The sequence below is a fragment of the Anguilla rostrata genome, chromosome 5 (assembly GCF_018555375.3).
Source record: "Anguilla rostrata isolate EN2019 chromosome 5, ASM1855537v3, whole genome shotgun sequence".
NCBI classification, from domain to species: Eukaryota; Metazoa; Chordata; class Actinopteri; order Anguilliformes; family Anguillidae; genus Anguilla; species Anguilla rostrata.
Window position 1 is genome coordinate 33,971,901 of NC_057937.1, and position 21,708 is coordinate 33,993,608.

Sequence of the window (21,708 nt, forward strand, 5' to 3'; positions counted from 1 at the left end):
TCGCATTTCCTTGTACAGCCGGGTATCTTTTCGTCTGTTAACGATTTGCGGAGCTGTGTGGTAATATTGGAACGATTTTATTTAATCGGTTTGAGAAATAATCATGCCGTTCCCGGAGTTATATTTTAATGTGGATAATGGCTATTTGGAAGGGTTGGTGAGAGGATTTAAGGCTGGAATCCTTTCACAGGGAGACTATCTCAACCTTGTGCAATGCGAAACCTTGGAGGGTGAGTATCATAATTTAGGACTGATGCGAGGATACTGACAGCGATGCGTTTAAATACTGCTTGTCTAATATATATAAGTACATTTTGAAATATTGCTACTATTCTGCTCGATTTTTTGCTTGCAGAAGTTGACTAACGTTAGCTACTTGTCCCCCTGTCTCTCGTCAAAGGGGTCGGTGTGGATCCAGCGTTCAAAGGTTTTGGAACGCTGGATCCACATATCTGGGCCGTGGTGACACGACAGCGTTAGAAGTGTTCGTGTTATCGGGAAGAGAAATTACGCATATTTACCTGATAACTAGAAATATAAGAGACAGCCACAAGTACGTATCTGTCAAATTTTAGCAAGATATAATTTGTGACTTCAGTTGTTAAGCTAACGTTAAGCCAACGTTAACTAGCTAGCGAAAATGGTTGCTAGCTTCCTGGGTAGCTAACACTAGTCGACATTATGCACTAACGACTGTCCTCCAAATTATGCAGGAAGCTAGCAACCATTCTCATTAGTTAGTAGCTTAGACACGTTAAGTCGCAAATCTCACCTATCGCTAGCTAAAGTCTGACGTATCAATTTATGGGTCTGTGTGTATGCTACCTATCCATGAAATATGTAATTTAGTCTATTTCATTATGGGTAATTAACACATTATTAATTAATACTGAACAATTTGCTCACTCCTGTTCTGTAGACTAGTAATTTAGCCAGCAATGCTGAGACTTTATACCATTATATAATTTCGAAATCACAGGTTAATAGTTGATCAACGTTTGACGGCTTGCATTCCAGGGAATATTGTGTTCGAATAATGTTTAGTTCTTTCAAGAAGAATAAGAGCGTGCATGGCCTAAGTGTATTTTAATAGCGACTGTTATGGTCACTGACATTTTAATCGCTTCTCCGGAAATGAATGGAATGTTTTCAATTAGCAACCGTATGCTAACGTGAACTCCATTATACAGGGACGTTGTTTCTGTAAGGTGTGCGTGTCTAATTTGGATTTTCAACACCAAAAAAAAAAAAAAACATGCCTCGAGATGCATTGGTGTGCGCTGTTGTCACTGACATTCTGTAATTGAGGTTAATACACCAACTGCCTCTAATCTAAGGGGAAAATAAAGGTAAATTTAAAGGAAATGAACTCCCGGTCAACGGAGTAGAGCCTCCTCTGACATGGTTAATCAAGAATTAGAAAATGCCATTTAATTTATCTCATGTTTTCTTTGTTTTCATTAGACTTGAAGCTGCATCTGCAGAGCACGGACTATGGGAGCTTCTTGGCGAATGAGGCTTCGCCCCTCACCGTCTCTGTAATCGACGACAAGCTGAAAGAGAAGATGGTTGTGGAGTTCCGTCACATGAGAAACCAGTCCTATGAGCCACTAGCTAGTTTTATGGACTTCATCACGTAAGACCGAAAAGTCCCACTGTAACACAACACTGTCTGATATTGTGAAATGTATGAAGGACTGCTTCCTCTCTGAAAGTGTATGGCTGCAAAGCAAAACCACAAACACCCGTGATAAAATTAAACATGGCACAATTTTAAATGAAGCTGAATTTGCCATTTATAGAATGGATACTTTCTCACTTGTACACTGGCATACATATTATATCAGTTTTGGTAATCACTTAGGCAATGCGCCTTCTAATACATAATATTTAGCTTGCCTTCTGAATGAACTGTTAAGTCAAACCGTAACTCATTTCTGGGCTTGTCATGGGGTTGCGAATACAGTAGTCTTTTAACGAAGTTAAATACCACAGCTGCCTGTGACATTGTCATCAGCCATACCACCCTGTAGCCTTTCTTTCCTATGACTAAAGCTAATAGGGGCTTGGCTAGCATTGGTATTGACTGGGAGACCTCCCAGGGAAATCAGCTGGTGTTGCCTGGTCAATGAAGCCCGGTCTTCCCTGTGAATCAAGCACAAAACCAGCAAATTGGTATGAACATGGCCATGAGAACGCCATGCTTTGTGTGAGATCATGAATTAATGCCCTGACTCGGTATGATTGTTACAGGTGGTGTGGATCTTATTAAAAGTGGGGGAGATTCCTGGAAAATGTCTCAATTTGACTATATGGGTATCTATTCATCCCCTAGTGGTGTGGCCAAATGGACCCCCCCCCCCATGTATGATGAACCACCTGGTGAAAAATAGCTGCCGTGCATCACTCGCATACTATGCGTTCCTGGTTTTTCATATGGGTCCCCAGCCTCAGTGTAAAGCACTTTGAGGTTCAGAAAACTTTTCGCTTCTTATTCTTTTTCTTCTTATTTTTTAAACACAGTTATTCCCTGTGTTTTTTTTAGATTACAACAGGTGTGGACCAGAATTTAACCACAAAAAAATAATGACTCCTGTTTCTTTGAGCCTGTTGTCTTTCGGTTTCTGACATTTGTGTTGTTTATCGATCATGATGAACACTTTCAGTTCCCACAGATAATGATGTGTGTAATCTATTAAAACTGTACCTAATATTTTCTTCATTTGGAAATAAGGAAAACGTTTCCCCGAGCTACTATTTCTTGTCAGTTAATGCTTTGGAACTTAATTTTGACTTTACAGATTTTAAAACTGGTACTTAAATGCTTGTCCTCTCTTTAGGTACAGTTATATGATTGACAATGTCATCCTCCTGATCACGGGCACCCTGCACCAGCGTGCCATCTCTGAGCTGGTCCCCAAGTGTCATCCCCTGGGCAGCTTTGAGCAGATGGAGGCCGTCAACATCGCACAGACCCCAGCCGAGCTGTACAACGCCATCTTGGTCGACACCCCCCTCGGTAAGGAAATGGGTGATTCCGTTACCATTCAAAAAAAAAAAAAAGAAAGAAAACTTTATGTAAATGAGGTGAATGCCTGTATTCATTTTTTGATGTTTTGACACATTTCAAAACGCAGAGATATCAAGTACAGTCAGAAAAACTACAGAGAACCTACAACCCTCTGGCTTTTCAGGTTAAACTTTATAGTCATCAGTATCCCAGAATATTACCAGTTTCATTAGAGCTGGAAATGCATCTTTTTACTGCCACTATAGTAAGCTTTCATGTCTGGAACTTCAAATGTACGGTATTATTTCCTCTGCTGTTGTTTAAAATATGGTCTTAGTCTTGATTCAGGGCTGCATTTTGTCACAAGGTTTTCTGGGAAATAGAGTTAGTTTGTGTGAAATGACAAGGGTAGTGTTGCTTGACTGCGAAAGCAGCCATGACTGAGATCATGCTTGATGTATGCTTGATTGTCCCTGTGTATGCTGGTTTAGTCAAAGTTAATGTGAAAATTTATCATTTGCTATCTGTAAACCCACACTCTCAGCTATTTCTGGAATAATGTGGCCTTCAGAGGGTAAATTGTTTTTAAATAGATGTAACTAGGCTAATTAAGAACAATTTGCGTCCAATTAAGAACAATTAACAGCTTATTAAAATACAGAGCCTGTTAATATGGTTGGAACAAAAACCTGTGTACACAGTGGGTCCCCAAGGCTACTAGGGTTGATAAACACTTCTCTAGGCCATTTCCTTCTCAGTCTTGAAAATTTAAATAGCCTACATTCTTTCTGTGATGCTGGAGGAGGACAGTTTGCCTGGCAGTGAACTGTAGACCTTTGGCTAGAAGGCTATAAGCTATTAGAGTTCCCATTGCTTTTTGTAGTGTCGGTTAAAGGCTGCTCATTGTCTTGACCATGTAATCGGTGTTAAGACTGTTTTGGCTTGACCTAGAAGTGAAGGAAGCGCTGTGTCTAATTGTGTATAAATCGGTTTGAATGGTAACTCCTGTAATGTATGTACAGGCATTCCATATGGCGCAGCTCTTAATGGCAACATGCATAATGCAGTAGCTAGCACATTAAAACAGACAGATTGTCTTTTTCCTGTGACTGGTGCATGACTGAGATGAAAAAGTGAGAACCAAGTCAGAGGGAGAGTGAGTTCAGGGATTCCATATATGGCAAATGCATGTTTTTTTTTTTTTTCTTTTTCTCAAATCTATATGTAGGCACTCTACTCAAGCTGATTCACTTTTCACTGCATGCAAAACTGTAAACTAGTAATATCTTGTCTAGATAGTGCAATAAATTTTAAAAAAAGTCCTTGTGATATTGTTGTAGAAAAATAAAACCGGAACAAGAAACATAAAAAAAAACTTCCACAAAATAGCGTGCAAATATACATGTCCATTCATATAAAAAATATAGTGTCATTATGCATAACAGTGCACAGTGATGCATAATCCTGCCTTGTCATCCGGCACTGTGTTCAGCCTGAACATGAACACCCCAAGGATCTTTACAAAATGGCAAACTGTTCCATGCACTGATACATATCTCTTTATCAGAACAGGCGATTTGATGTTACATGTATATAACTTTCATAGTTTTGAAAGCAAGCTGCAGTACAAGTCAAAACAATTTCAGAAAACATTGTTATAGACACTAGAGGGCGCCAGACATTGTCACTCACACCTCTGGAAAACTGTAAGAGGACTTAGTTTTAGGTGCAAGAAACCTGTAGTTTGCATAATTTTCCCTGATAATTTATGTTTGTTCATCAAAATCAGGTTATCAGTTTTAAGTTGTCTGTATGTGTTACATTGAACAAATCAGAATGGCAACGCAATATTCTAAATTCAGCACAATTGCATATTTATATCAGTCTCCAAGGACCATCTTAAGATAATCCCGAAGTTCCTTTAAATACATTGTTTATTTAAATATTTCATGTATTTAAATTGAAAAGCGATTTCTGTCACAAATACTGATTGTTCTAGTTTGCTCTGGCTCCCAAGGGCAGTTTGAAGACAGGACCAGGGGTCATAACATTAAAGACCCACTACAGGATAATGATTTAGATGCAGTGCTGTAAGTTTTACACAGAGTATGCTAAGTATCATCAGGTCTCTTATGATTGCATCAAGAACAGAAAATGGCATTTATTTATCTACACAATGCTGATGAGCGTTGCCTTTTCTCATTGTGTTACAGCTGCATTCTTCCAGGATTGCATATCTGAGCAGGACCTGGATGAAATGAACATTGAAATAATTAGGAATACCCTTTACAAGGTGAGCAGTACCATTCGTTTAAAAAAAATGTATAGCTGTGAGGTAATTGTTGTGTCTTGCTCTACCGTACAGCCTGTTTTTGTTACTACACTGATAACACTGACCACAGTGAACATGCTAAATGCTAATTCTTTTTTTCAGAGAAATTTCAATCATTATCTTATATTTTTAGGCATACTTGGAGGCTTTCTACAAGTTTTGCTCTTCCCTGGGTGGAACCACTGCTGATACTATGTGCCCCATTCTTGAAGTGAGTACAGTAAGAGCACACACGTCTCAACGTTAAAAAGCAGGTGCTCGACAAAGATTGTAAGACAAATTAAGAAAATAATCCGCACACTGCAAAATGCTTCCTTGTGCCAATTTAATTTATTATGGAATGCGAGGTTTCAAGCTACCACTGTCTTCATCAGACTTTTGAAAAAAGGCAAAAAAACAAAGCACCTCTATTTAACCTGTGTAAAAAGGTCACCTGACTGTTTATCGGACAAGTCATAAGAAAGAAGATTACCAAATTCAAATAAATAGCACACACTCAGTTATTGCAGCCTTGTAAGAGTAGACTACGCCACGCATGCTTTCTATTTGGGGGTTCAGGCCTGGTTTTTGGTCTTTTCTGCTGCTCTGTAAATCATCTTTGTGACAGCTTTCTGTGAAAACCGCTATGCAAAATAGATTTGATTTGATACATAAATAGAAGTAGCAAACACCACAGTCGTTAAATATGTATATACAATATAGTCTATGCAATATTTACAGTACGTGAACAGCATCGCGAAAAACAATGAATGATAAAAAAGGACATGAAAACAGCGACAACGGGGGACCAGTTTCTGCGTTTTTAAAGGGAAAATCACAACGTGTCTAGTGTCCATGCCAGAGGGGCAATGTGAATTCCCAGCTTCTCAAAAGAGATGCCCTTTGGATTTGCACAATTGTTACCGTAGCTCTTAAAGGCTTCAATGAGGATTTTGATTTACATGTTCCTTACGGACTCTGGTCCTATGTTGTGCCAATCGTATCAGGATGCATAGTTTTCAGGTGCTGTACTTTACACTGATTATTTGGTAAATAAAATGTTTTATTTATTTAGCTGTTAGCTGTGGTACATTTATTTATTACTTAGAGGTGCCTCTAACCTACTATACTGTCAGCAAATATATTTGTTTCTTCTATAAGGTCATGAGTGTATACTGTTTTTTTCGTGCAAAGTGAACGTAAGGGGTTTGTTGTAACGCGCTACGGTCTCCCTGCGTTTGCGCGCAGTTTGAAGCGGACCGGAGGGCCTTCATCATCACCATCAACTCCTTCGGGACGGAGCTCTCCAAGGAGGACCGGGCCAAGCTCTTCCCCCACTGCGGGAAGCTGTACCCCGAGGGCCTGGCCCAGCTGGCCCGCGCCGACGACTACGAGCAGGTCAAAGCCGTGGCCGACTACTACCCCGTGAGTTACCCCGCGAAAGCTTTCAGCTGAATCTGCTGATCTGTGTAGTCCCAGCTCAGAGAATGGTGCCTCTTAGTTGGTATGACAGGACGGAGTGTGTGCACAGTGGTAAGGAACTGCGCTTAACCGAAAGGTCGCAGTTCGATTCGGGTTGAAAACTGCCGTTGTCCTTGAGCAAGGTACTTAACTGCATGCTTCAGTATCTTATCCAGCTGTATAAATGATACAAGGTAAAGTGCTATTAAACAGTTGTGTAGTCGCTCTGGATAAAGATGGTCTGTAATGGGCTCTGTATGTAATAAGTCTGTATGAGTCTGCAGCAATTCTGGATAGTTAAAAACATTTAAAGCTGTTTGTAACAGCTGCTTATCAGCTGGCGACTGCATGCTTCATTTGCATATGTTGATTTCGATAATCTCGGCGTTCTGTCATTGTGTAAAGTAGCTCTACAGATGGTCAGCTCCATCGCTCCTACCGGTTTATAAATATTCACAAGGGTGCCCAAAGACTGAGCATCTATTCCCACTGTATTTTCCTCAGACACGCCTCGGAGCAGCTGAAAGATGTTTAGAATCTGTATTTGTGCATCTTGCAGGAATACAAGCTCCTCTTTGAGGGTGCTGGCAGCAACCCAGGAGATAAAACTCTGGAAGACAGATTCTTTGAGCATGAGGTAAGCAGCAGACCTTTCCTTAAAGGGGTGAACCCTCAGCAGAATCTTTGCCAACACACGTCTGAAAAATTAAATCTGGGAGGATAGCAGGCAATTGTGTACAATAAAAAGGGTTTTTCATTCGGAAAGATTTTTCATCTGTTGATGTCGAGCATCAGATAATTGAGAGATTTACAATATAGGTGTTATGAGTTATGTATTTTCGAGTTTTGGCAGCAAGGTCATGGTAAGTTTCTGCCGAAAATCACGTGGTTATTCTCAAATGAATCGATTTGACAGAATATCTCTAGGGTCACGAATGCAAAGAGGCAAGAGTCACAAGCGCAATTCGGCGAGGGTCAGCTAAGGGCCTTTTACGTATTTATGCATTTGACATTGTACACTTGCAGATCACGGTACACAATGTGTATTCGTGAATTGCATTCTGCATTTGCGAATCATGTTCCCTGTATTCACAATGCTTTGGCAGTTATCTCCATGTGTTTGTAATGTACAGTGGGCAGTTCCGTATAGGGAGAAAAGGGGAAGGTAGAGGTGCCTTTCTAAAATGGGATTTTTTTTTTTAAATGACCCGTCCGACTCCTTGCCTGGCAGGTGAAGCTGAACAAGCTGGCCTTCCTGAACCAGTTCCACTTCAGCGTCTTCTACGCGTACGTCAAGCTGAAGGAGCAGGAGTGCCGGAACATCGTGTGGATCGCCGAGTGCATCGCCCAGAGGCACCGCGCCAAGATCGACAACTACATCCCCATCTTCTAGCCCAGTCCCGCAATGCGTCGCGCCCGCTGGATTCCACACGCGGCGGTCCGCCGCTTCTTCGGCGTCTGGTCGTTTTTCGGAAGAAAAAAAAAATTGTCGCATTTACCGATTTGCATAGTTTACATCTTGATTATAGGTATTGCTCTTGAAAGTGAAATTCCTAATTCCCTCCCCTGGTCCCTTCCCTTTGAGTCCTTAATGTATTTAAATGCCTTTAGTCCAGTGGTTAGCATACCTTTTTTCTTTTTCGTCTCTCAAATCCCCAACTTTTCTGCAGGTGCATTTATTTATTTGGCATTTTTCAAAAACAGCCAGTAATGAGTAAAAAAAAAAAAATTTTTTTTAGGTTTAATGTACCCGATAGACAAACTACACTGAATACTACTCCATACGCTACTTCTCGCCTGCATTAACCCTCAGGAGCTGTTAACCTCTTGAAGAATGACACAAGTAGATAAGAATATCACTGAGATATTGGGTGTGGTGTCATTGCAGTACATAACCTTCACAGCCTATACCTGAAATGTAAAACTCAACCTGCCAGCGTTGGCTAAATCTCAAGATATGCTTTATTATAGAGCACGGAGCAGGTCTTGAAAGATTAATCCAATGGCGGATAATATGTCGAAGAGATTGCTGTCTGCACATTTGGCATTTGGCATCACAGAAGAAAAGTGTAAATGTTGCCGATTTAAAAAAACAAATGCATTCCACACCACCAAGCACTTTTTACCCCCACATTCACAGGCAGACAAAATATATCTTGTACATTTTTTCGCTGTCTAGCTTTTCATTCTCGTCTGCCAGTAGTCACAGTATTTTCTTTATGTGCAGGATTCTTTTGTGTCAGAATGTCCACACAATGTTTCAGCTGTGTCCAGAGCGATGTTTACATTTGAGAGGTACCGTTCATATAGTAGGTGTCGTGTAATGAATTCCATCCCAAATGTCTACTCTCTGATACGTAACTGCAAACTACTGTAGGTTCAGAGAAGTAGTTTGTCTGTAAATACTCAGAATAAGGTGATTTAATGCCAGACAGTGTGTTGCAGTAGTACACGGTGTAAATAACAGCATAATAAAAATTCAAGTTTATAAAACCAGATACATTCTGCAGCTGTTTTACAAATGACATCCAGCATAAAAGAGGTTAAATGTATGCGCTAGAGCCGGGGGTCCCAACCCTGGTCTTGGAGAACCCCTGGGTATACTGGTTTTCATTCCAACCCGCTCTTAATTAAGGTTATTTGAAGAAATGGGATTAAGTTCCATACATTTGTGCTGAAGCAGACTTTAGCACAGTACATTTTTGGCTTGTTACCAATTGTTTTTTTCATTTTCCACAAGTGGATTAGTTATAAATGGCCAGTTGTCCACCCTTTCAGCATTTAGGATCCATCAGTAAAATAATACAAAACATATCTTTCAAAAGGAACCCTTTTCCCCCCATGAATTACAGAAAATGTAAGCATTAGTTGCCTGAGAACTGATTTGACTGATTAAAAATTAATTGATTAATATGGAATATTCCTTTTTATATCTGATTCGGACATAATGTGCCATGATGAGAGAATAAACCGTCTTTCATTAGACACTTGCATTGAATTAAAAACAATTAAAGGGTCTTTGTACGTGCAGTTGTAACTTGGAATTAATGTTGACAATAAAACCAAAGTACACAGAGACCAGGGGTTCAGGACCAGGGTTAGGTAACCCACCTTTGCTATGGTAAACTTTGCTTTAGTAGGGACACCCTTTTCATGTAATTTCTGTGCTCATTGAATGCCATCTTGTCTAGATTGTCCACTGAAACTAAGATGTGTGTGAATTGTGCTCTTCTGCTCTGTAAACCTGTAGACTAACCATTATAAATTTAAATAATCAGATGTTAATTTATTGAAAGGAACAGATTTTAATGTTCTTGTACGAAGTTGAAATATGAAGCATTTAAATTGATATGCATATATTTTAATTTGATGACTTCTTCAGGTCTTTTCTCTTGTAAATATTCATATACTGCGGTCAGTGACTCGTGATTGAACCTCGAGTGTATTTCTTATTTTGTGATGTTTCCCACACATATGAGAGTATAAAGTGTATGTCCTGTTCCTGAAAGACTGTGTGTTGTACAATGTGTTTGTTTCTTCTATCTGTAGATTTACAGTTTTCGAGTTTCCCGCAATCTGTGTTTTGGTTAGCAACTATTAGCCAGTGTTACTGTATGTTACAGGTTATTGATTGCGGTGGCTTGCATTGCTGCCTCCATCTGGAGCCCCACTACATGAAATGATCAGAAGTAGTAACTGACCACTGGTTTATCTGCAAGGCACATCCCCCTAATTTTGACAGACATTGTTAACCTGGCCAGGCTTACAGTACAATACAAAGTCAGGCTGAAGGTCTTATGATACATAATACATGCATACAAAAAGTATTTGAAAAAAACAATATGAAGGTTTCTGTGTTTTGATGACCTGTCCAGGGTCTATTCCTGCCTCTTGCCCAATGCACGCTGGGATGGGCTCCAGCACCCTCCGCGACCCTGACCAGGTTAAGCGGGTATAGATGATGGATGAATAGATGGATGTGTTTTCATAATTTTCTGTTACTGAGAACTGTTGTGATGTTCCCATTTTCTATTTGAGCGTTTGATTTAATAGAATTTGTGTGACCTTGTTCATTGTATTCTTAACAATGGGGCAAAATTGAAATCCTGATAGCTGGCTTTACAAAAATATCATAGTTGCACTTTCTTCCCTTGTGCCACTAGAGGGCAGTGTTTGGCTGGTTATTGTTCTCGGATTCACGGGTGCCACAGATGCCATCGATGAATAACAAAACACTAGAGCTAAATGGAAGCTCCTGTGATATGCCTGTAACCTCAGCCTTCACATAAACATTTGTCAAAGTATGATTCAGGGGAATGTAAGAATTCAAAAATGTTAGATTTAATTGTCGAGTAGATTAAATGTGGAAATTTCTGAAAGATTACTTCATAGTCTTCAATTTAAGGTGAAATTTTACTCAAATTCAATTTTTGATGTGCCTTTGTTAATGCTCTAGTATATATGCAACAGTAGAACCTTGGAGATGAAATCCTCAGCAGTTACTGACTGCTCAACTGAACGTGCTATGAAACTAGAAGTGGGATACACAATTACGCCTTGCCAATCTGTTATTACTGATGCACAAAGGTGAGAATTAGGGTTAGAACTAAAACGAGCAGCTCTTCCCCAAGCATGTCAACGTCTGCCCTCTGCAATACCGATAGGAGATGTAGTGTCACATAGGTCCTATTTAAAAAGGTACAGTGAGCGTGGTAAAAAAGGACATTTTCTAACGAGATTCGGATTGCCACTGTTTCGAATAATAGCTCATCTAATTTAAAGTTGCTGCTACAAAATGAGAGCAACCTTTTAAAAAAAGAAAAGAAGGTGTGAGTCATTTTGCTAATGGTTCTAATTAGAGCCCAGCATGCTCACCCCAAAGGAATACTGCTGGAACCGAGTGCGTCTTGCTACGTAGGACGAAGCCTTGCGGGAGAAACTTCCTGCCCTGTAATGCAGCCCTCTAAATTAGTAAGATGAGTGTTTTGTCATCACTTCAAGTTTAAGTTACAGAAAAGTCTAATGGAAAAGTCTAGAAACGTCTGTCTTTAATTCATTCGGGTCAACCATGAGCATGTACCTTAAGACCCTGCACTGAGGCTCACTGGATTCAAAGTTGAAAATTCAGTTATCCATGAATGTTCTTGCCTGTTCCCTGACCCAAATTACTAAATCTTTTAGGGGGGAAAACACTCAAGTCACAGAAAATTTTATAGGCTTCTTCACAACTGTCTCAAATGTAGTATTTATACTAAATGTAGTAAATGTACATTTTGGAGTGAAGACAATTTAGTGGAGACCCAAAGGTAAGTCCCCAATGGAAGAGTACTTGCTGACTAACAGCAATGGGAGTAAATTCCATTGCAGGCAAACAAATAAAAAATTCCATAAACTGTCAAGCCTTTCCCCTGCTGTAGGATGGCAGTGGTAACCCTTGCATGCCAATTTATTAATTTAATTATATTCTCTTTTGTGACACTACCAATGCACTCAAACAATAAACTGGGAGACGTAGCCCTTCCATATCTTGAGTAGCACTCCCAATGTTAAATTGTTTCTGGCACATAGGCAGGTGCAAACCATTGCTTAGATTGGGTCTGTCTTAAGGAATGACCTGTCTTTTATGGGAATCTCACTAACATTAACTTATTCCACTGCAGGCCCTCCCTTTCACTGTGAGAGATGGCTGGCACCATAACTGGGAAATCTCACCTCGTCAAAGTGCATATTGCGTGGTCTCTATTTCTTTTCTCCCCCACCCCCCCTCTCTCTCTCTCTCTCTATTTCCCTGTCTCTCAGTATAGTCAGAAAAAGTGGTGCTGGAACAGCAATAATCTGTCTAAAATACTCTTTCTACAGAGTTTCGCTTTTTTGTTTCCATGCTCTCATAAGCCATCAAATGTCCCCAGCTTCTCATCTCAGTTGTAATAAAAAGTAAAAAAGAAAAATAGAATAAATAGGCTCATTAAACACTCTTAATTACTAGGAACAATTGTGGTAATTTAGCTGGGCTTGCCAATGTTCCAAAGAAAATGTGTGAGGGTGAAGGAAATTTGAATGTAGCAACTGTATCTAAAACAAATGCTCTTGGAAACCCTCTGACCCTTACCCATGGCTCTCTGCTATTGTAAAGAGAAGAGTGGATGCGACAGTGGTTTGAAACTATGAACCATTTATTGTCAGCCGGCTGCTAAATATGTTTGTAAAAATGCCCACTGCCTGCAAGTTTTTAGAGCTGCAGTACTCCTTTCCTACTCAATGCTTCCGCTTAAACAATGTTTTAGAAGACCGCACCTCAAGCACACCACAATGTGCATTGATGAAGGTCCTCACGAGTTTCACACATCAAAAGCATGTCATGGTGGTCATGAATTCAAATGGCGGTTTTCAAATGTGGAAAATAAAATCATGAAATCTTCATTGTTGACAATCAATATACATGTATTTTACATGAGCTAAACTAAGCATTCAAAATTTTTATTCCAGTTTTTGTCTTCATTTCCAAATGAGAAATACTCATGCCACAATATAATCCAATCTGAGAGGGCACTGACTAGTGCACTTTGACTCTGACGCCATGCAACTGCATGCTACTCTGTGGGTGAAATAATAAAACTGTAAGTCAGGTGATGTTCATAATACCTAGCAATAAAATTGTGCAGAAAGTGCACAACATGCATTAAGACAGAGGTAAGCACATGAGCTTGTTAGCAAAAAACATGAGCTTGTTATTTCATTGGAAATCTTCCATGCTCTCCCAGGCCATCATTCTACCTTTTGCTCCTTAGTGTTAATGCGTAAAATGTGCTAGAGAATTATTTTCCAAATTCATTGATACTGTAGCTCATTTACTAGCTATCTGACTTAAACCAGGTGGTCCACTTACAATGCTTGGGTCACAGACATCATTGTCGGGAAAATGTAGAGCCCCTTGGATATATGCCACATCACAAAAGGCTTGGTTATATAAGTGGTATTTCATCATGTTTGGCATGGAATGCAGTACAGGGGGGAGATATCAAATGGCTTGGGCGCAGTGAAAAGTGATGCTAGATGAACCATTATTCACTCTTAGGTTCTTTAGGTTCACTAAGTGGAAATGCATTCGGATGATGTAAATTCACCCAATGGCTCATTTCCGTGATAGTAAAGTGATGTTTTCCACCTACGTGTGAAAGAACATGGCGGTACACCTGATACCTGATATGAACTTGACAGGACCTATCTTCATCCGGCATCACGGTTGGGAGGCAGTGCTCAAATGTCTGCTGAGGCCATAATGAAGACATTCAGGTTACAAATAAGATCTTATAAGTTGACTATATCACACATTCAAAACATTTTATACAATGGCATAATGGGCATGGAAAATGTTTTAAATACATGCCTTAATCAATTATAGTAATCTACTGTGTCTACTTTGTGTCACATTGAGCTCTGCAGAGGAACAGAGCTGTTTTTATAAACTATTAACACATGTGGAGTATAGAGAATACAGTGCTGTGATAAAAGTATTTCCCCTTCCTGGTTTCCTTATTGCATATTTGTCACACTGAATGGTTTTAAGTTTTTAAACAAAATATATTATTAGACAAGGGGACCTGAATAAACACATCTTCAAAATGATTTATTTGAAAATAATTATTTATTGATAACTTTGTGGTGACTACTTCACTCTGATGGTAAGGTTCAATATGAGTGAAGTTTAGATTCAACCAGGCTGGCTGCAATCAAGCTGTCAAGTGTGGCTGTGTTCAGTCATCTGAATCTAATCATCAATTAAATTTGGTTATTTGGTTCATCTCGTAACTAAGGGGGAAATCACCTTTTTTACATGGGTAATATGACTGTTTGAGAAAGTATTTCATTAAATAAATGAAATAATGGTATAAAAATATAACATTTTGTCTAAAGATCTAAAACCATTCAGTGTCACAAATATGCAATAAAAATGGGAATCAGGAAGGGGGAAAAACTTTTTCATCATTGTAGTGATTGAACTTTTAATGGAACTTTTAATATCAGTTCCTGACACTCTCTCGACCCCTATTGATAAGCTCATTGTAATGTCTCATTGTAATATCATACTCTCCTCATATCTAGAATCACTAGCTCCTCTTAAATATCACACTCTCTTTCACTCGCACTGCACCCTGGTGCACTCACAGTCCAGAATTATAAAGTCCCATGGCCATCATTTAGGATGTCTGCCAAAGATAACTAGTTTAGTTGTTCATGCTGAGGCCTATTCTGAACACTTAAGAAATTATTAAAACACCCTCTCATTTGCCAGATCTGCTTACTACTCTAACACTATTCCCAGTATTGGAAATACTAAAGTTTTTTCTCTATTTCTGTTAACGAATTTTCAAAATATTATTTTTTTCCATTAACCAAGTTACTTAGCTTCATTCACGTTAAAATGGAAGCAATCCACCAACAGCTCCTCTTGTCTCGTACTGAACCTGATCAGCTAGCTAGCACAGACGAGTTCTCTCTCTCCGTTCCTCCCTGTCAATGATTCTACTTAATCTGAAGTCATCTCTAAATCTAGGACTTTGACATGTCAACATGATCCAATGCCTACCCCACTGGTCAGTTCTCACCCCCCTGCCCTATTTCCTCTGTTGCTGGGTATTATCAGCTGCTCTATCACCTCTGGCACTGTACCTGTCAACCTGAAGGAGGCAGCAGCCACACCTATTCTCAAAATAAAGGTACTGAACCTGAAAACCTACACAACTTCAGGCCCATTTCACATTTTCCCTCATGAGCCAAAACACTAAAACAAATAGTTACTGTTCAACTTCAGGGCTACCTTTCCACCAATCAGTTACTTGAACCGTTCCTATCCCGTTTCCATGCAAAACACAGCACTGACACAGCCATGGTAAAAGTTACAAATGATCTTCTCTGTGCAGCTTACAACAGCCTCTTAAACATCTTAGGGCTACTGGATTTGAGTGCAGCTTTCGACACAGTCTGTCCTAACCCTAACCCTAACCCATCTTGCTATTGTGTTATTTGAATCATACCTATCTGGTAGGCAACAATACTATTAGGAGCCACCGCTATGACTTTAGTCCTGTCACTATGGGTGTTCCACAGGGTATGGTGCTGGGGCCACTCCTCTTCATTATTTATGTTCAACCACCGGGTCAGATATGCATCGTCTTGGTGTTAGTTTCCACTGCCACGCAGATAACACACAGCTTTATATCAGTTCCAAACCCTCCTCTGAACGTTCTCCCACATTTCTCATCAACTGTCTGCAGGACTGTAGAATTCAAATGACCTGTAATTTCCTTAAACTTATTGGTAACAAATCTGAAGTCATGCTTGCTGGATCTAAGACCACATTATCCAAAACCCCAAGTTTCCATCCTTATTGATGGTTTCCCTACCCCTCCTTCCGCTAAAGTGAAGATCCCTGGTGTCATTCTTGACACTCTCTCTTGTGAACTTCCAATAAAATATGTATCCAGATCTGACTTCTGTCTCTGCGACATACAGTATCAAACCTCTGGCCCTTCCTATCTTACTCCACCAGAAGAAACTAATCCATGCCTTTGTTACATCTCAGCTGGATTACTATAACTCCATTATCACTGGCATTCTAATCCAATCAATCAGAAAATTTCAATGAATCCAAAATAATTAACCTAACTTGCATTCTGATGTTTCCCAGCTCCTACTCTCCCACCACCCTACCACCTGTGCTCTTGACCCTATCCCTTCCTCCCTCCTCCAGACTATCACACCTGACATCCTCCCGTTTGTCACCTCCCTTGTGAACTCCTCCTTGTCTTCTGGATGTTTCCCCTCTCCCTTCAAGCTGGCCCACGTCACCCCACTGCTGAAGAAGCCCATTCTGGATCCCTCCGTCATCCAGAACTACCGTCCTTTTTCTCTTCTCCCTTTTTTTATCCAAAACAATTGAAAGAGCTGCTTCTAACCAACTCTCCTCTTTTCTCTTGCAGAACAACCTCCTAGACCCCCACCAGTCCGGCTTCAGACCTGGCCACTCGACAGAGACTGCACTCCTCTCGGTCAGTGAGTCGTTTCACGCCACACAAGCAGCCTCCCGTTTGTCCGTCCTGATCCTCCTAGACCTTTCTGCTGCCTTTGACACAGTCGACCACCCCAACCTCCTGTCCTCCCTGGAAACTATGGGGATCTGTGGCATAGCACTAGACTGGATCGAGTCCTACCTCTCCGGTCGCTCCTTCCAAGTCGCCTGGGCTGGTGCAGTATCGGCACCTCGCCCCCTTGCCATAGGAGTTCCCTAGGGCTCAGTCCTTGGTCCCCTCCTGTTCTCCCTGTACACCCAATCTCTTGGTCCTGTAATCTCTGCCCATGGTTTGTCTTATCACTGTTATGCCGATGACACCCAACTCTTTCTCTCCTTACGCCCCTCTGACACACAGGTCTCCACTCGCATCTCTGCTTGCCTGAGGGACATCCAGAGCTGGATGGATAACCACCATCTTAAGCTGAACCCAGGTAAGACAGAGATGATCTTCATTCCTGCTCCATCCTCTAACCTCCTTGACTTTTCTATTTCCCTAGGGGACACCTTGGTGTCATCATTTCCCACTGCCAACATCGCGGCGGTGAGTCGAACGTGCAGGTTCTTCCTGTACAACATCCGGAGAATCCGTCCCTTCCTCACCACCTACGCAACCCAACTCCTGGTTCAAGCGAGGGTCCTGTCCCACCTGGACTACTGCAACTCGCTGCTGGTTGGTCTGCCAGCATACGCCATCAGACCCCTGCAGCTCATCCAGAATGCTGCAGCTCGTCTGGTCTACAACCTCCCTAGACATTCCCATGTCACCCCCCTGCTCACTGACCTCCACTGGCTGCCTGTTATGGCTCGCATCAAATTTAAGACTTTGGTGCTTGCATACCAGGCGGCTAAGGGGTCAGCACCAGGATACATCCAGAGGATCATCAGACCCAACACACCCGCCAGACCTCTCCGTTCTGCCACCTCTGGACGCTTGGCACCTCCCCCTCTTCGTGTCTGTATTTCCCGTTCGCGTCTGCTGTCTGTCCTGGCCCCTCGCTGGTGGAATGACCTTCCCCTGGCAGTCAGAACAGCAGAGAATCTGACAACCTTCAAGCGCAGACTAAAGACTCATCTCTTCAGGCTGCACCTCTCCTCACCCCTCGCTAGCCTCTAGTTTAGCTCTACTCTATTTACCTCAATGTACCTAGTTAGGCTAATGCGATCTCGTTTTGTATTTCGCAGAATTGTTTTTTTTTAAATTCTGATTAGGCAAATGTGATTTCAGTGCTAGTTTTGAACTTGGCATGATTGTTTTGTTTATTTGCTCAACAGGTTACCCTACAGGGTTGGAGTCCTGATCTATGTGGTCACTTCTGGCACTGCGATCTTTACTTCACTCTAGTGTGTTTTTCTGCACCTCTGCACTTTGAACTGATGCACTTGTTGTACGTCGCTCTGGATAAGAGTGTCTGCTAAATGCCTGTAATGTAATGTAATGTCTTTGGACTGTGATAGGAAACCCCTACAGACACGGGAAGAACATGCAAACTCCACATAGAAAGGCCCTGACCAGGATTCGAACCATGGACCTTCTTGCTGTGAGGCCATCCACTGTGCTGCCCCATTAGTATTATTATTATTATTATTATTATTATTATTATTATTATCATTTTGCAACAGATTCGTTTTTTTACTAATGATTTGCTTCCTTTTTTCACACTGCAGTTCACAAGCGGAGCTTCAGCTTGTGTCAGGGGAAGATGTGCAGTTCGAGCGAGCAGACTGTGGCTGCCCAATCGACCGTCGGTGACCAGCAATGACACATGGTCACCTCGACCAATGAAATTCCTTGTTCCTGAGCAACACTACGGCCAATTATGTAATGTCCTATGGAGCTGCTGGCTGCCGTCAACTCGGGCACAGTTCAAATTTGACTCTAGACCAAGGGGCCCACTAACACACTGGAACAGTGCCACAGGATGAGTCATCCAGCAGCCCCACTAGCAAACAAAGCCCAAAATTATATATCTTAATAACTGTCTGGAGGCATGTCTACCAAAACATGATAATGATAATGAAATTAATTAAATTGCCAAATTATAATTACTATGACTAATTATAATAATATTATATAACAATAATGATAAAATCCCTCTCATCAGGGAATGCCAAACTTGAGGTAGAACCAGGGCTACATTTTAAACAGATGGAGTGCTATGAACAAACATCCATATCACTCCAAACGGTGAAGATGAAATTGCTTGCAAGAACTGCCAATTTTTTTTTTTTTAACTGCAGTTTCTATTACATTTTGTGTTTTATAATCTTGTTTGTATTTCTTCTGAGGGAACAGTAAAGCTGTTAGCTTTACCTATCATTTATAAGGCATGCTAGCTCCAGGTGTCTTATAACCAAATAACAAGAGTATAACTGCAATGCAGCCCAACTAGCTCACTAGCTATCATTACTGTCAGTACAAGACATAAGTTTTGTGTTTTATAACCTTACTTTTTTTTTTGAGGGAATTACACACAGTGGCCACTTTATTAGGTACATCTATCTAGTACCTGTTGTCTTCGGAATAGCCTGAATTCTTTGCAGCATGGATTCAAACATTGGTGCTGGAAACATTCCTTAGGGATTTTGGTCCATGCTGATAATGCAGTTCCTGAAGATTTTCAGCCTCACATTCATGCTGCAGACTTCCCGTTTCTCCTCATCCCAAAGGTGCTCTATTGGATTGAGGTCTAGGGACTGCAGGCCATTGGAGTAAATTGAAGTCTCTGTCATGTTCGTGGAACCAGCTTGAGATGATGCGTGCTTTGTGGCATGACACATTATTCTGCCATTTGAAAAAGTGGCCTGTGGACAGTGGCCACAAAGGAATGAACATGGTCAGCGACAATGATCAGGAATGCTCTGGCATTCCAGTGGTGCTCAATGGACATTAAATGGTGTAATGTGTGCCAAGAAAACATTCCACACACCATTACGCCACCACCACCAGCCTGAACTGTTGGAAAGGATCACGGACAGAGGGATGGTTGAGACACAAATTCAATACAAACTACCAGTAAATTTCTTTCATCAGTTACCTGGACTTTAAAACACAGATTTTCTGCCTCTACTACATGTCCTGTCAGGCTATTCCACACATTTACTACTCAATACATTTAGTTATATTGAATTTCATTTCCAAATCTACTAAATTACTTTAGTAGATTTGGAACTATTAGCTGGGCCTCCCAGTTTTGTACTGTAACTAATGTACTTTCAATGTCCCTGTCAAGGTCATTGATACAAATGAAGAAGGGCAGTGGTCCCAGCACCGATCCCTGTGTGACTCGACTTTCCACTGTACCCTTTCTCAGATAAAATCACTCCTACTACTCTTTGTGTTCTAGCCAGTTCTGAACCCACTCTGAAATCCTGTAATTCCTACTGTTATCACTTTGCTAATAAGTTTCTCATGTGGTACCTCATCAAATGCTGACGCACACACACACATGCACAGTCACTGTCTTTTCTTTCAAATGTGGAAAGTATGTCTTTATAGTGAACTCTTCATAATTCCTAACAACCAGGCACAGACAGCCCACTGGTGAAGTTTCCCATTTTATACTATCAGTCTCTTGAGATTATGTGGCATTTACTCAGGGAACTGTTGAAGTTTGTCCCACTGTTTCTATGGCTCTTTTTTCCGTGGCAACAGCTCCCACTTGGATACCAGAAACAGGCCTTCCAGCAAAATTAATCGCTGGTGTGGGGCTTGATGGTATGCCTCAATAAATATCCTTCTTAGGAGTTCTGGACAAAAACTGGTATGAAAAAATATACAATGCTGATTCAAATATCAGGAAAGGAATACAAGGTTACGAATGTTTGAAGCAGACTTAGAGTTTATACATTCAGGAAAATTAAGTGAGATTCATGGAGAATTGTTGGCTGGGTATTGAAGACAGCTCTGTTCACAGTTTCCTTTAACAGGTTTTGGTTAGCAGAGTGCTGGCCCTTATGTTCCCAGGACATCCCACACACAGCAAAAAGTCCAGTGTTATTTCAACTCTAACAGATAACATTTGCTCCCCATTGGGGAACCAACAACTACTACTACTACTACTGCTACTACTGCTACTACTACGACTACTACTACTACTAATAATAAACTTAATTTGGAATTTCCAAAAATGTTTAATTTAAGAAATGTTGTCCATGCAATATCAGATAAAACAATAGAGGAAATACAGAATCGACAATAGACATACAATCAGCTTAATAATAGCTTAATAACCGTAATATTAGAAACATTTCTAAATATATAGAGTATTATATGTTTTATGGTGGCTTTTTCGATAAAGTTCTGTCAAGAGTTCACTGTGTGTTTTCTTTACTTGCCCTTCTGCCCTCTGACTGGCCTCCCTCTGCTTTGTTCATTTGGAAAAAGGGACCTCAAAGTAAAACAAGGGACCCAACTGTGAGAGGATAGCATGGCCCTTGGTTTTGTCAACATCTTTTTCAAACCTCTTCTTCAGATGATGCCTTTAGAGATCGGTGGGACAAAAGCACTCACCTCTGCATTTCTGCCATCTCAAAAATAAAGGTTTTTTAATACATAAAATGAAAGTCTGGTAAAAAAGAAGAAGAAGAAGAAGAAAAAAAAACTGAGATTCCCTGTGAAGATGGTCTGTACTGTAGAGCTCTGAAATAATGGCACTGCAGCTGTTGCACAGAGAGCAGACTGGGTTAAACAGGGTCTTTGAGAGAGCTGTAGCAACTCAAAGTCAACAGGACATACAGATAATAAAAGAAGGCTCCAAATGTTCTGGTTTTGAAAAGCAGTTTGACTTGGCCGTGATGGCTTTCATTATTCACCAATTTGTTAAAAATGTGGGAATATGTGAGAACTCCTACTTC

The 21,708-nt window shown here is 40.7% G+C and overlaps 2 protein-coding genes across 2 annotated transcripts; both read left to right on the forward strand.

The window, feature by feature from the left end:
• Nucleotides 1–10,290, forward strand: LOC135255100 (V-type proton ATPase subunit d 1). Its single transcript, XM_064335850.1, has 8 exons — nt 1–230; nt 1,465–1,636; nt 2,841–3,019; nt 5,224–5,303; nt 5,476–5,553; nt 6,570–6,746; nt 7,342–7,419; nt 8,014–10,290. The coding sequence occupies exons 1-8, from the start codon at nt 104–106 to the stop codon at nt 8,173–8,175; spliced, it is 1,053 nt and encodes a 350-aa protein (XP_064191920.1). The 5' UTR covers nt 1–103; the 3' UTR covers nt 8,176–10,290.
• A 6,360-nt stretch (nt 10,291–16,650) lies between these two features.
• On the forward strand, nt 16,651–18,368 carry LOC135256120 (uncharacterized). Its single transcript, XM_064337976.1, has 2 exons — nt 16,651–16,831; nt 17,210–18,368. The coding sequence occupies exon 2, from the start codon at nt 17,255–17,257 to the stop codon at nt 17,966–17,968; it is 714 nt and encodes a 237-aa protein (XP_064194046.1). The 5' UTR covers nt 16,651–16,831; nt 17,210–17,254; the 3' UTR covers nt 17,969–18,368.
• Nucleotides 18,369–21,708: the final 3,340 nt, after the last annotated feature.